At 46.8% G+C, this 15,414-nt stretch overlaps 2 protein-coding genes across 2 annotated transcripts; both read left to right on the top strand.

Annotated features, from left to right (window-relative positions):
- Window positions 1-9,523: 9,523 nt before the first annotated feature.
- On the top strand, window positions 9,524-11,392 carry LOC133889816 (FCS-Like Zinc finger 2-like). The gene is made up of 2 exons (XM_062330291.1): window positions 9,524-9,908; window positions 10,767-11,392. Exons 1-2 carry the CDS (start codon window positions 9,658-9,660, stop codon window positions 10,942-10,944), a joined length of 429 nt encoding a protein of 142 aa, XP_062186275.1. The 5' UTR covers window positions 9,524-9,657; the 3' UTR covers window positions 10,945-11,392.
- A 1,658-nt stretch (window positions 11,393-13,050) lies between these two features.
- Window positions 13,051-15,092, top strand: LOC133889711 (uncharacterized). The gene is made up of 5 exons (XM_062330168.1): window positions 13,051-13,481; window positions 13,570-13,649; window positions 14,279-14,354; window positions 14,428-14,559; window positions 14,646-15,092. The coding sequence occupies exons 1-5, from the start codon at window positions 13,146-13,148 to the stop codon at window positions 14,772-14,774; spliced, it is 753 nt and encodes a 250-aa protein (XP_062186152.1). The 5' UTR covers window positions 13,051-13,145; the 3' UTR covers window positions 14,775-15,092.
- The last annotated feature ends 322 nt before the right edge of the window (window positions 15,093-15,414 follow it).

The following is a 15,414-nucleotide window of genomic DNA, read 5'->3' as shown; positions in this document are numbered from 1 at the left end:
TGACTACGCTGGAAGGTCCGGTGCTCAGGGGGCTATACACACCGTAGCAATTTTGTGTTATATGCAGAAACAAGAAGACTTCATCAGATGGTCCGGTGATAGAAGCTAATAGCACATTTGAGTATTTAACAGAAGGGTTAATTTTCGAAGAAAATTGAAGTTAAGTACATCGGATGGTCTGGTGCTAGAAGAGTATGAACACCAAAACATTTAACAAAATATTGGATTTTTTTAGATGTGATGAAGTTCAAGTCACCGGATGGTCTGGTGTTAAGGAGTTCAACACACCAGAACATTTTTCATGACTTGGTGCCTCAGTGAAGGAGACATAAACTCACCGAATGATCCGGTGTAGTGATTTGAAGATCATCAGAGCTTTTTGCATAGAGAAGAAGTGGCACGGTCAGGCTTAGCTCAACACATCGAATAGTCCAGTGATGGAGTGAAGATTACATCAGAACATCTGGTGTTCAGAAGAGTTGCTGAGTGGAGTTTCAACGGCTAGTTTATGATAGTGTACACATCAGATGGTCCGATGATTGTACTACTGTTGTCACCAGACTATCTGGTGTTCACAATAAAGTTGAGAAGTTAGAGCAACAGCTAGTCCAAGGGTAGAGGCTATAAATACACCTTGACTCAGTCATGTGAAGCTCCTGGGGTCCAGAGGAAGCTCATACACACTTGAGAAGACATATAAGCCATACAAATGCTTAAAGTGTTCATCCAAGACGATTAAAATGGTCTGGTGAATAGTGCTTATAGGCCTATAGAGAAGTATTGCTAGGTGCTACAAGCTAGAGAGTGGATCAAAAAGTGATCCAACCATGTATACCAAGAGGTACACCGGCGCCTTAGAGTTTTGGTGACTCGCCGGTAACTTGTTGACTCGATGACTTGGTGTGGAGTGGCGGAAAGAAGATTTTGTGGGGACACAGAGGCCCTTGTCTTTGTGACTAAAGCTCCGAAGTAAAGACGACGTTCAAGTGACCGAAAGAGAGGTTAGTGATGAGACCTCCCCTTAGTGGCTTGATGGCTCATCGTGATTGATGCCTTATCTTGGTGACTTGGTAGCTTAAGAGCCGTGACCGTAAGAGACTTGGCGACCATGAGCATATCCTTTATGGAGCTCCAATGTGGACTAGGGGTGACTTATGTGCCACCGATACCACAGGATAAAAATTCCTTGTGCTGATTTTGTCTTTCTACGTTATTTACGTTTTCGTATTTACATACTTACAATTTATCTTGCTATGGTAGGTTGCAATACTCTTGAGCGGTAGAATAGACGCACTAGATAAATCTAGAGCACATTTAGATAGAAATTAAGATAAATTTATCTTGTGAAGTTTTTGAAGCTATTTGTTTCTAAGTGTCCTAATTCACCCCCTCTTAGGACGTCACCGATCCTCACATGCGCGTTGCACCGTCCACATGTCACCCATCCCACGGTCCCCCGCTAACGTCGTCGTCTTCCTTCTCCAGCGCGACGCTGAGCCGCTCTGTCCGCCTGTGCCACCACGACGGTCATCGCATTCAATGTGCCGGTGACTTTCTCGCCACCCCCGCGCTCTCTCTCTCTCTCTCTCCTTCTCTCTGCTCCCTCACAACACGCCGCCCGAGTGCCTGACACTACGATCTCATCATCATGCGCACGTGGTTGGCGTAAAGCTGCCATGCTGCAATGAAATATCGCCGTTGTCGCAGTCCTGTTCATCTAGGACAGCGCAACGTGCCGTATCGCCTAATTGTTGTGCCTCTCCCTCTATAAATAGTGCGCTCATCCTCCGTTTATCTTTTTCCCCAAATCGACGCCACGCCACTGCTGCGCCAATGCTATATGTTGTAGCTCTGATGTCGTTGTTCTATCCTTGTAAGCTGTCGAGGAGCATCAGGAGGTCACCCGTCCACCAAGAGCCTGATGGAAGGTCGCCTGCGCAAGAAGTCGAGCCGCTCTACCGCCACCGCATCGACGCATCGTCGACTGCTGTCCTGCCCATCACCGTTCTTTGCGCTCAGTGAGCATTTTCGTCCCCTCACACAACCTCCTAGCTAGCATGTCACTATCCCCGTGCCTTCTCTTCGCATAGTCGCATGCAACCACGTGTCTTCTTCCGTCGTCGCATCGAGTTCTTGTCGCCAGCGTGCTTATGCCCTCTATGTGTGGTCTGACCGTCATGCTGTGTAGCCCAGGAGCCCCAGACTCCTTTTTTTCTTGCAGGTTGGCCGCTCGTAGAGTAGGGAAGGTGCTTCGCTGCCGTCTCCTTCGGTCGTTGTCTGTCGCCGCTTTGAGCGCGGCCTGCCGCCGATGAACCCCCAGCTGAGCTCCTCGCGTCGCGCAGCACCCGTCTGTGGCTTTAACCAGCCAGAAACCCCCACCCTTTGCTTGTTTCCACCCGCGATCGAGCCTCTACCACCCTGCTTCGCTCTGGCCGTCATCTGATGCCGCTCTGGTTGCCGTTGATAAGCCCCCAAACAGCTTTGCCATCGCGCGTAGATGCCCTACATGTATTCGTGGTCGTCGGACTCCGACGAAAACCCCACTCCGGTGAGCTCTTCGGCATCGCGCCATCGTAATCGCTCGTCACCGTTCCCACTTCGTCACACGCTCGCGCGTGGCCAGGCCCGATCGCGTCACGTCGCCTGGCCGAGTATCCTGTGGCTCAGCCGCAGGTGGGTCGGCCTGCTAGGCTAGCCTAGCCGCTTCGGGTCGAGCCCCAGTGGGCCGATCCAGCTTAAATCATCCCAAAAAACTAGCAAGCCCGACCAAGTGAGCTGAGTACTATGCAGCCTAGGCCAAGTCTAGGCCAAGCTCGGTCCTAATCCAAGCCCATTTTGGTAAAACCAGAGTACTATGCACATGGGCCCCACAAGGACTGTGCATGTGGGCCCGGTCTACTATGTAGTGGGTCCCATCCGTGAACAATATTATTTCATATTTTCTTGAATTAATTTCAGATTAAATCTTCCGGGAGTCATAACTTCTTTGTTTTTGCTCCGATTTTAGTGATTTTTTCACCAAAATTCATCTAAATTTGAGATCTATCCATCCATCACAGTGTGATAACCATTAGACCTCATTTTGCTTTCCATTTGATGTTATTTGGTTTTTCTCTATTATAGCTCCTTTTTTTATCGTAGTCGCTGTTACAGAGCCAACAGAGTTCTGTGAGTGCTACGCGGAAAGCATCAAGAGCGAGGAGGATCCAAATTTTGATCATGGCTTAAAGGAAAACTTTGAAGAAGGCAAGTTCTATCTCCTTGATCATATTGAATGTATGTTTTCAAATAATCTACATGATTAACTAAAACTGAACTTATTATCGCATATGCTATGTATTGCGTTTTTTTCATACTGCTTGCAGTAGTTAATCCTATAGAATACATATCACCCTATGATTTATCTATCGTTATCTATATTAACGTCGGACGACACCATGATATCTGGTATGCTTAGGATTGAATACTTCTCATCGGAGACATCGCCTTGAAATGTATCTCTTCGGAGATATTACTTCATTGTTTATCAAATTAACTCATATACCATGAATCCTTGACGATTGTAAATTCTATGATGGCTGTGAAATCCTTGATGTCGTGGGGGGTATGGAGGATGATGTGTAAAAATAGATGAAAACTGTTTTGACGGGGACAAATAGAGTAGTACTTTGGACGAGTATGCTCTTGTGGGTTTGAGTTACCTTTGTGGTATTCATTGCCAGGAGATGTCTACCCTGATCGTTTATGGATCGAGTCATTGCGCCATCATGCTTAGCCACCTCAGTGCAAACATGCGTCATATATAGGCAATACTTGACTTTTCTTTTATCGAACTAGGTTGGCCATCGTACTAGGAGGCTGGAGAGCAGCAAGGGGTCAAGCGACCATCCGTCCCTCTGTTTGAATATTTTGAGAACTGGCCAACGACTTAAAAATGGGATTGACATTCAATACAAGACCTCAAGTGATTGGGGTGTCTCGTAAAAAAGCATGGCGGGAAAGGTGATTGAAGTGTCTCGGCATGATTTGATCATCTGCTTGCAACGGTTTGGAGACTAAGCATATCGCATGGGTATATTGTACAACCTTTGCAGAGTGTAAAACTATTCGAATAGCCGTGTACTCGATCATAGACATGTGAAAGCAGTAATCATCTTGATTAGACTCCGGGTGCGTGTGTCTTGATGAGTGACTGTGTGGACTAAATATCCGTGTGACGAAGTTGCTGGCTCAATCCGTCAGGATCTGTGTAGTACTAGAGGTACACCATGTGATGATAGGGATTGCAGAGAGAAGTGTAGCCCCTCTCAGGACCGAAAAATCTCCAGATATGACTTGTTACCTGATTTTGAACTATTTCAAACTGCTTTAAAGTTAATAGTAGAGTATACAACTGAATCCCAATATAAACTATTTTGCGATTAAAACTAAGCTATAAAGTCTTATCCTTGAAATACCCTATATGAATCTATCAACATTTTAAAGTAGTATAAGATTTGTTGAATACCTTTCGTACTTGCTCTTGCTATCATTCAGATGAGGAAGTCGATGTTGACTTCGTCGGAGGCGAAGATGAGGATGAAAAATAGACTTAGATGTTGCGTTCGTACCCTAACTGCTTGTGGCTTTGGGTTGTCGTTTATGCTATTCTTTTTGGTTAGCTGTTCGGCCATAATTGTAATATATAGTATGGTTTGTAAATCTTTTGTACTCTAAATCTCAATACTTATGTACGAAATTTAACTGTGATGTCACGATTGTTATACTACGAGTATCAAATACTTGATCCATTGACTGATACGGGAGTCATAGGAGATCCCGTGTTCTGGTTCCCACATTACCCATATTTTCCATAGTTGTCAACGCCGTTAGTTTTTTCATTAAATTTCTTCAAAAATAACTATTTTGCCCCTATCTTCAACATCTGTCCTCCTCTGTCTTGCCATTTCTAAATATACAACTTAAGATCCTTTTCTTCTTCTCTCCCTCTATTCCACCAAGTCAACTACTGAGTAACGTTCCTAGTTTGTTTATCCTTAAGTCAATATTGACAATATGCCATATTGAGTTAGCAAAGTGGCTGTAAAAAAAAGATATGTTAGATGTTCTTATTGTGGTTGCTGAAACTATATTTGAGGCTTTCCACTTTAATTTGTTTTGGCCAAGTTGTTTTTGTCAAAACGACATCTCTTCCTAGATACCATGTGAAAATCTTTATTTTTAGAGGAAGCTTAATCTACCACATCCATTTCTGTGAGGAACTAACAGGTTGATTCATCATTTGTTGGTACATGATAGAGTAGCAATACGATACTTGGACAATGAGTAAACACCCTAGCCAGGTTAAAAAGTGAACTCCGTGATGTTAACTGAGAGAAGGGTTCACAAAAAAAAAAAAAAAAAAAAAAAAAAAACAGTGAGACTATGGTTAAAATCCCGTGGACTTGGTAACTGTCGCGTCACTGAAATTGTCTAGACTCTGATAACTTAGCTATTAATGCCACCGAATGATATTAGTAGTAGTATTTTACATGGAATACCATAATTCACAAATCACAACAAGTTTGTATCCGTCAAGCTGAGCAACAACGGACAAGCAACTAAGTTCGACGTGTGAATACACATGTACACATCACCGGTTCCATTTCCTTACCGTACGAAAACGACGCAGACTTGTTCAAATACACCAAAGGGCAAAGGGGGAAGCGTACACAACAGGCGTATAATTTTCGTGCTGGCATGTCGTATCCGTACAGCAGAGCTTAAAGCGTATACGTCGGAACAAAATACCTCGACGCATCCATTCATATACCGGGAGGCTGGACCATCCAAGACGTACCCGCCACCTACACGGGCCGCGGGCCCACCGGAGCGCACGGGGCCTGCTACGGTGCTGCGCGTTTGCGCGGTCGGAGAGCAAAATTCCACTAATCTTTCTCACGCACGGGTGTTTATTTACGTTAAGATTATCATAAGCATGCATAATAAGATATTTAGAGTACGTGATTACGAAGAAAATAGGATTTTTTTTAATTATGTTAGTATAGTGTTTAGACGGAAGACGAGATGTTTACTTAAACACCTTATTTATATTAATAATAACAAAATAATTAATCATATTTAAGTACAGGTAGTTTTTGTTTGTATTGAAAATTATAATTTTTAAGTATATGTAGTTTTTGTTTGTATTGAAAATTATAATTTTTAAGTATATGTAGTTTTTGTTTATATTGAAAATTATAATTTTTATATAAATTTTTTTTTCTTAAACATCTAAGTATGCTTCGTACCTTGAAGCATCAACAAATATATTAGAGACAATTATATAAAAACCACTACTCGTGTTATTGCAAGCTTGTCACTGGAAAATTACAAATATATTATTAAAACTGTCATTCGAGTGATACACTTAAAAAAAATAAAAAATCAGAAAGTTATTTGCAAGTGTCCTAATATATTAATATCAAATAACAATAATGAATAGACCAGATAGACGGTGTGCCCAGCTCGTGGAATCGCCTTCCCCTTCCGCGGTCGCTTCTAGTCGCGTTGTTTTCCACTTGTTTTGCGTTCCATCGCCCGTAACATTTGGCCTCAGCTTAGTCTGTACAGTGCAGTCCATGACAAGCCAGTCCCACGGCGCGCTTTTCCCATTTTCTGCGTGTCCTTTTCTTGTGTTTTTTTTTTCATTGGAAAGCTGAGGTCCAACGATTAGTGCCCGTCATGGAAAATTGGAATTTCTTTTTCGACTGTTGCAACTTGCACGCTTCCTTGTGGTATAAATCTAGCTAACAGTGTCATCGTCAACAGCGATTTCAAACGATGTCTGGCTGCTGTACATACATACATGTACTATTTTGATTTCTTAACCAAGATTCTTCCATCATAAACTCAAAATGTCTCTCTCGGAACCCCACGAAAAGTGGTGGTTAATCCTGACGGCGACATTGGATCCAAAAATCTTAACAAACTAGGACATGGACCTCCCCAAACTTTTGTTTGCATTCTGAACCCAAACAAATCTAGGACCATCAGCAGCGTGACAATGTCTGATCTGCAAACAGAAACACTTCAGCAACCAAAAGTGCATCGCCATCGCCATAGGTAAGATTCAGGATTCGAAGTGCCAAATGTATGCACCTAACTGCACCACTCTACTTGTAAACATACTGACTGAAGCTAGAGAGACAGAATAAAGGGCTCGAAGGTGCTGACGAAACATGTTTTTGATTTTTGTTTATGCTAAAGCGATGACCCTACAAGGACATTTGTTAACTATCGATGTCCTTTGTGTTTTAGAAAATTACTAATAAAACACTGTTTTTCCCCCGATCATTTCTTTTCAACATTTCGAGGGCAATGCAATGGCCTTCAGCTGTACACTTGCACGTTCATGGTGTAGCCGATGAACCTGTGAGGCTGTGACAAGATTTCCAGGTACCGCGAGGAACGGAGACCATGCGTTCTTTTGAACACGATGTTCTTGCATTCCATGCCACCTCCTCATGAACAATAAAAATCTTCCATGAAAAATCGATCTTCGGAGCTAAAAGAACTAATTTTAATAAAGATCTGTCTGAAAAATCGGTGGAGGAAGAATGGGAAGTAGTAGAATAGTTCAGGGCGAGGAGTAAATATGAAACATGTGAGGTTTAGCGCATGTTCAGTCTCAAGGTAAAGTCTGTAGGCTCTGTAAGCTCAAGCAAGGGAGCATGTTCAGAGAAGTTAAATAGACAACTCTCACCATTCACTTCTGAACAATAGCAAAGAACAGTAGTCGGAGTCACGCAGATTCAGAAACAGCTCCTCGCAGCAATACAAGCATTACACCAGCTGCACGGTGACCGGTGAGAGGGATCGGTCAGTTAAAGTATCATAGCCATTTTCACCTCCATGAATTGACAAGGTAAGCACTTGTCGTCTAGTCTTAACGTCCAATAAAAACTCTCTCTCTCTCTCTTCTCCCCCGTCTCTTCTCCCCCGTCGCCACGATCAAGACAGAAAGTACTGTCGCGTTTCACTGTCGCCCGCCGGACTCGCGGAGCACACAACAATACTATACTACCGTCAATTTTGTCGGCAAAGAAAGTTACCGGATCGCCGGGGTGACGCGAGCTAGGCGAAAGCAGCTTTAGACTTTACGTTTACTCATACCTCAAATGATTTCAGAGTGTACTGCCTCTGCTAGTACTGCTATAGCAAGGCAGGCCGGAGTAAAGGAGACAGTGAAATCCACTCGACCACATCCAATTAACCCGGGTTAACTTTGCTTCAAGCGCTACGTATCTACCGTAATCCCTACTTAACCATCGCATTGGTGTACGTGTACCTACCGATCGAAGCTTGGTTTATCGGGGAAGAAATGCAACCACGCACGAACTGAAGAATTCTTTTGTGTTCTGTCGCTTTCACCTAGCGTATACAATCCTAGGCTGGTTGGCCCATCCTGCGTCTAGTGATCTCGCCCTCTCATCACCCGGTCTCCGGAATGTGAAACAGGAGCCCTACCCCGCCGGAAAAGCCGAAGCACGCATAATTGAAGCACGGACCCAGCCGTGCGGTGCAGCGCCGGCGTCGTCGATGAGAACCGGGCAAAGAACGCATTCGTTAGCATCGTCAAAGATGGGGGTTGGACCGTGCTTAGACGAGAGCGGCAGTTGTTGGTGAGGCAGGACAGGGTCGCCGGAAGACCAGGGGAGTCAAAGTAGACTCTGGATGACGGATGCACCCTGCATTCATCATCAGCCATGCAGGTAGATCCGGCCCTGGCTCCGGCGAAGTCACAGCCTCCCTCCGGTACGGTCCGGCGCGCGCAGTTGAACTGATGAATTTACTGGGACGCGAGATAACGTCGTGCACTTGGTACAAGAGGCTTGCGATCCACCGACCGCCAAGATGTACCGTACCATACGCGGATTGAATGGCATTTGCCGGGGAGCGACTGGCCACCACTTGATATATAAAACTCCTGTGATGTGATCGCATGAAGGAGAATATTTTTACTGATCTACCAAGTGATGCCCCGTGCAAAGAATGCCTCTCGTGGCAGAGCATTTACAGATTCTTAATCGTCGCTGTTGTGAATCGCCAAAACACCTGGCTGCAATGAGCCAATGACATGCCACTGATGCTGCTGCAAGTTGCAACAGACCCCCACGGCGAAGCTGCTAGAGAGATCCCTCCCAGCCCCACGAGGCTCAGGTGCACAACCTCTGCAGCTACGCCTACAGAATGTCACTGTCAGGTGGGTCCAGACAAGGGGTCCCCACGAAATAGTGCACGAGCAGCTGTCCACGGACGTCGTAAGGGCTCTTGGGCCCAGAGACTCAGAGAACCCAGGCGGAGCCGTACTCGGGCCCACGCTCCAGAGAAACCCGGGGAGCCGAGCCGAGCCGAGGTGGTCCCGCGAGGCAACGGATCCCATTACCCTACACCGCCACGCGGGCCCCACGTGGGCCCCACAAGCCACCCCCCTTCGCTCACTTCATAAAACACCTCCACCTCCTGTCTCCCCTTTGAGCGCACCGATCCAACACACCGTCCTCCCCCTCTCGCCTCGCACCGTCGCACGGACACGAACACGCGAGCCACCGAGCCGGATCGCACTGACAAGCCGCGGAGGTGGATCCCGGCGTGGGTTCCTCTTCGACGCTGCCGATGGACTCCGGCCTCGGCGGCGCGGGTGAGAGCGGGGGCGGCCGGGACAGCCCGTATGCTCTCGGTGGGGGCGGCGCGTCGGCGGCGGCGTGGACCCGGCTGGTCGGCTCCGGCGTGGAGGACGAGTTGCTGATCGCGGGTGCGGGGAGAGGGGGAGCGGGCGCCGGAGGTCCGCCGCAGGGGCACTTTTTGGAGGCGTGCTTCCTCTGCCGGAAGCCGCTCGCCAGCAACCGCGACATCTTCATGTACAGGTTTGCCCCTGGCCGCCATGGCTATTGCTACCTCCTGCTGTTCGTGAGCTTTGCTTTGCTTTTGTTGGGAGGGGTAGTTTGGGTATTTGGTGGCGGTAGGTCCCGGGGATGGACATTTCCGGCGTCTTTGGAAGGTGTATTTTCTTGGGAAGAAGGAAATTTGACCGCCGAATCGGTTGCTGGGAAAGTGGAACTCGGCATCTATTTCTCAGAATTTTCTTTTTCTTCTGCGCCATCTTTTCTGTCTGCAGCCGAGAGAAAAAGTAGTATGAAGAAATTGTTGCGAGTTCTTTTTAGGTTTCCGTACGAGTTATTTCCTGTGCGCAGCCGAGAGAAAAAGTAGGTGCGAAGGTTTTGTCATCTGTCTTGTGTTCGTACGGGTTGCTTTTGCGCGTGAATCCATTGAATTCTTGGGGGGCCTAAACTGGTGCGCCTATTCACCATCGCGCCGTGAGTACCTACAAATTTATTCCTAGTCCTACAGTACCATCTGTCTTATGTTCTTTATTTATGGAGTTGCAAATCAGGAGAGGCTCAGCAGCTAAGCGTATGTGATTTCTTGGTTCTTTAACTGCAAGACCACGAGTACAATTCCTCTGCTGCCTTGTGCCTTGATGTGTTGGGTTTTGTCAGGTCCAAGAACTGGGAAGATACTTAAGTTTCCTTTTTTTTTTCTGTTTCATATTTAAACTGTGGTTTTCTCGCACCAAGTGGTGCAGGCAACCAAAGAGATCCATCCTTTTGCATCCGTTTCCAAGTAGAAAATTACTTGGGTGTCACTGCCACATTTTACTTGGGCTTTCATGGCATTATACTATTATATGCTTGCTAATCCTACCTGGTCTTGTGTGCAAGCAGAGGTGATATCCCATTCTGCACAGAGGAGTGCAGGAGGGAGCAGATCGAGATGGACGAGGAGATGGAGAGGAAGGAGAGCACCCCGAAGAAGGTGGCGCCGAGAGCGCCGTCCCCCAAAGACGTGGAGTCCCCCACGAGGCCTCCCAAGGCCCGGGCCGGGTCAATCCTCGCCGGCTAACACCAAGAAGGAAGCTCTCAAGCCGGTCTTCCTCAGAAACGAGCTCGTCTCACCACCCCCCTCCCCCCCCCCCCCCAAAAAAAAAACTAAAGATCGGATCACCTGTTACCGCCAGGAGTTATCACTTACAGCTACGTATATGGGTTTGTGTTTTTTGTTTAAACCCCTTGCGCCTTTCATGGCGTTGTGACTTGTCAGTGCCCGCCTATATTGCTGATGATGTATAGAGATGGAAGGAGAGGAGAGAGTGCCGGTGTTTAGGACTTGAGCTCTCTGTGCTGCCGTGTTCGTGTATGGGTTTTCTGGTCTTCGTTTTGGGGGATTTTGTGAATTTCCCTATGTGGTAGTAGTCGGTGATGGTGTTAGGTTTATGGTTTCTAATGAGCTGATGAAACAAATGGCTATAGAACAAATAGACATATGAATGGGCCCTTGAGTTTCTCTTGTATCATCTTTTCGGTCTTTTGATGATCTTGTGAGTTGTGACTGCTAACAAGCACAGGAGGCTGGAGAGAACAAGTTGCGCTGTGTTCCATACATTCATGGTCATGCCTTTTATTGTCTGCTGCTGCTGCTTGTTCACAGTGATCGGAACCTCTTAGCTTACTGTTTTGCGATTTGGTTGACTTCTCCCAGACCATTTGGTCATTTGGAAACATAAACTAACCTTATACAAATGCCTGTGAATGGTCACTGAAATGTTTTGATACTACTTGCCAACACGTAGGATTTGACTAGAAACACAGAGCTTTCCAAAAGGTCATCGGAAAAGGGCGGGAAACAAAAGCAAATCAGTCGCAAATCCCAGAAAAATCGATACGTACTGACACTACTGTCCTCGCCGAATCCACAGCAGTTGTACTCGCGCCGCAGGCTAAACGACAGTAACTTGCAACTTTGCTGAGCCATGGCACATTGAGCCTAGTCCCTACTCGAGCTGCTCCCCTTTCATGGTTTCCTCGTCCAGCCGCGACCCGCGAGCCTGCGAGAGCCTTGTAGAAGAACAGGACTGGAATTGAATGTCCATTTGACGCGAGAGTGGAGAGCAGGTGAGTGAGTACTGACGCGAGGGTAGGAAGGAAGCAGCAGCGGTAATGTCCCACAACACGAAGCTCGCCGGCTTTATGGAAAGAAAGGAAAGGGCCCGTCCGGTGAGCCCGCCTGTCAGGCTCCGCCGACCTATCTGCGGTCTGCAGCGCCTGCAGATCTGCCATGCATGCACTTGGAAGAAAAGGCCTCCGCTGTTGGAAAGGGCGGGCGGACGCCGACGGCCATGTGCTCCTCGCGACGCCCGGTCTCCCTCTTCCTTTGCATTTGCACTGGAGGAAAAAGGAGGGCGTGCCATTGGTTTGAACTTTGAAGTGAGATCGTCAGCCAAGCGGAGATGGTTAGACTTGATGAGAATTCACAGGGAAGGACGGTGGTCGGTGATGGCGCCTCGCTGCCAGCCCACTACTTCGCTCCCGCGGCCAAAAGCGACCAACGAACGAACCCTGAAAGGTTGGTCGTATGGCGTCATCCGACCGATTTTGTGCTTTTCTCTGTTTGGAGTGGTTGGGCAGCAGGCCGGCCAGTTGTTTCCACTGTAACATAGGATGGCTAAAAACAGTGCCACATACTGTGAGCACGTAAAGGGCGCGTTTGCACGTCGTGCCGCTAAACCAGAGGTTTGGTTGTTTTAGTCGTTGCCTTGGTGTCTGTATTTTTCAAGATTTAGTTTGTGAGCATGGACGAGCCAAAATCGCTCTCGAATGCAAGACTAGGCTGGACGAGCCAACATCTCTCTCGGAGGCAACACTAGCCTTACCGAGGTGAGCTGGATGCGCAAGCCAACCAAACATGCACAAAGTCGACTCGGCGGGGTGTTGTTGCCGTGGTGGGCAGCTGTGAAAGAATTACCACTTAAAAATTACACAAATGCTCGGATGTGCCTACATGTGCAAGTCGACCCAGCTCTGAGGGCCACGGCCCAGCAGGAGAACGGGACAGGCCAACTTGGAAAATGAGGCCTAGTTACTACAAAGGCCTAGCCCAAGACTTCTCACTCTGATGGCGCTCCACCGATGGTAAAAAATGGATACGTGTCCCTTGAATGAAGGCGTAAAATCAGGCCATACCAGTCGAAGACGGAAAAGTTGTGCGCCTTACCAACCCTGCTTTGCTGCTTGCTCGCTCGCTCGCCGCCAGCAACGCCAACCCCGATGCTCGCGTCCACCGCCGCCTCCCTCCCGCCGCCCCTCCGCCGCTCCCCGCGCGGCGCCTTCCCCCTGAGCTCCTCCCATGGGGGTAGCGGTGGGGCGAAGCCTCTCCTCCCTAGGCCCAGGCGGCGGACGTTAGCCTGCCGCGCGGAGCTGCAGCAGGACGCGCCGTTCGCGGCCGCCATCGGCGCCTGCGTACTCGCCTCGCTCACGCTCCCCCCTCCCAGAGCCCGCGGAGAGGCCGGGGAAGAGGAGGAGGAGGAAGGGGAGTTTGGCGCGACGGATACGAGGATGGCCGTGATGGGGATCATCTCCTTCCTGCCTTACTTCAACTGGCTGGTGAGCCAAACCTAAAGGCTTGATGCTCTTCCTTTCCAGCGTTGCTTAGATTTGATGAAATTTATCATCCTTTTGCTCGTGTAACCAGAGCTGGGTCTTTGCGTGGTTGGATAGCGGGAGACGGCGGTATCTGGTCTACGCGGCCGTCTACTTGGCTCCTTACTTGAGGTTTGCAACTATTTTGAAACAAACTGAGATTTGAAATTGTGAATCCTGATATACAAACTGGTGTTGCATTTCTTGTGCTCTGGAACAATTGATTCTGTGTTCTGAGTTGTACTTTTGACTTGCTACTGCTGCTGCTGCAGTTCTACATAAAAAAAGAAGATAATTTTATCCTTATCATCAAACTGGCCTTGGTACCCAATAATATCATCAATTTCCCACCATATGGCTAGTTGCTTGCGTGAGACATTTGAACCGTGTAGAATTTAGAGAAGCTGATGGTTGGTGTTTGAAATTGTGCTCAGCTTGTGGCTGAAGATATCAAATAATGTTATCTTGAACTGCTCCGCAATCACCTCTCAAGGGGTATTAAGGGTCAGCCCAGCATCCTCTTTCTACTTTATCTTTCAATTAGTTTTCGTTGTGCCCAGCAGTAGATGTCGTTGCCATCTCGTGTTGTAATTCACCTGTCTTTGCGGTGTACCACATACGAATTGCCATTGTTCCATACTTCTAATATAATATGAAAATTTTCTTTAATTTATAGACCTTTCTATTTCTGATCCTTATGTTGGAGATTGGTTTCGTGCTGCCTTCTTGTTCACTTACGAATATTGATATCCCTTTTTCAGAACAAACTTGTCACTATCGCCAGAAGATAGCTGGTTACCTATTGCTAGCATCTTTATCGGCATTTTACATATTCAGGTCAGTGAATGATCTCCTCAAGTATTCAAGCAAGCTAGCTTCCTTTTTTCTGAGAAGCTTTCTTCCATTGCAGTTAGAAGCTGGCATCAGGAGTGGTGATATTGAGAGCTTCAAGTTCGTCGAGAGAGCTTGGAAGCTCATCTTCCCTAGTGCTGCCAAAGAAAAGGATGCCCGCCATGGAAACAAGAGAGATTCAATCGGAACGGTACAATACAAAGAAGTGCATATCTCAGGATCGTGAAATTCACTGTTCAGTCAAAGTTTGGTAACCCCTTTCTGCATTTCTTCCAGGGCCACAGACACAACAGGAGAATACCATCAGCGCATGAATCTAGAGAAAGGCTTCGCAATTCAGATATCTTCAAGAGGAAGCTTGATGAGCCCATCGACGAGAAGCAAAATAAGTCAGATTGGGATTGAGAAGGACAGGGCTCCTCTGCCTACGTTTTCCTGAATCGCCGAAAATGGCCTAGGGAGATTGGAGATGCATGCATCTCTAGGAAGCCATGCAGCTTCATGAGAGACTGAAGTGGACCTGTAGCAGCATGCTGTTTCAAATCGGCTCTACATCGTTACATTTCCCTGTTGTGATTTAGACCTTAGGTGTGTAGCTAAGTTCCGAGGTAGTGCACAAACAAGTTGTCAACCAGGCTAATGGGACGCATGGTGATTTCAAGTTTCTGGAGCTCTGTAGTCTACTCGATGCCTGAATAGAAGTTCCTTGTTTTCTAGTCGTTCTGACGGTGTGTTTTTCGACATGGTTCGGTTAATACAAGTAAACGCTAGGCGGTTGTTACGGTTATAACTTATTATTTTTATTATTTACACCTTTATAATAACGTGGAACTTTGATTATATGCAGAGATTATGGGTCTGTTTAGTAGAGTTTTTTCTGATTTAAATTGAAAAGTGACTTTTTAAGTAAATTTTATTGAGAAAATAATTTTGTGAGGGAAGTAAATCAGAGAAAGTTGGTTTTTAAGCTATTGGTTTTTAAGCTCTCAGCATCTAAGTTTATTTTAAAGAATTATTCTCTTTAAAATGAATACTGTAAACTATT

Source organism: Phragmites australis, chromosome 13 (assembly GCF_958298935.1).
Source record: "Phragmites australis chromosome 13, lpPhrAust1.1, whole genome shotgun sequence".
Taxonomy (NCBI): domain Eukaryota; kingdom Viridiplantae; phylum Streptophyta; class Magnoliopsida; order Poales; family Poaceae; genus Phragmites; species Phragmites australis.
Note: the sequence above shows the minus strand (reverse complement) of the source record. Positions and strands in the feature narration are given on the sequence as shown.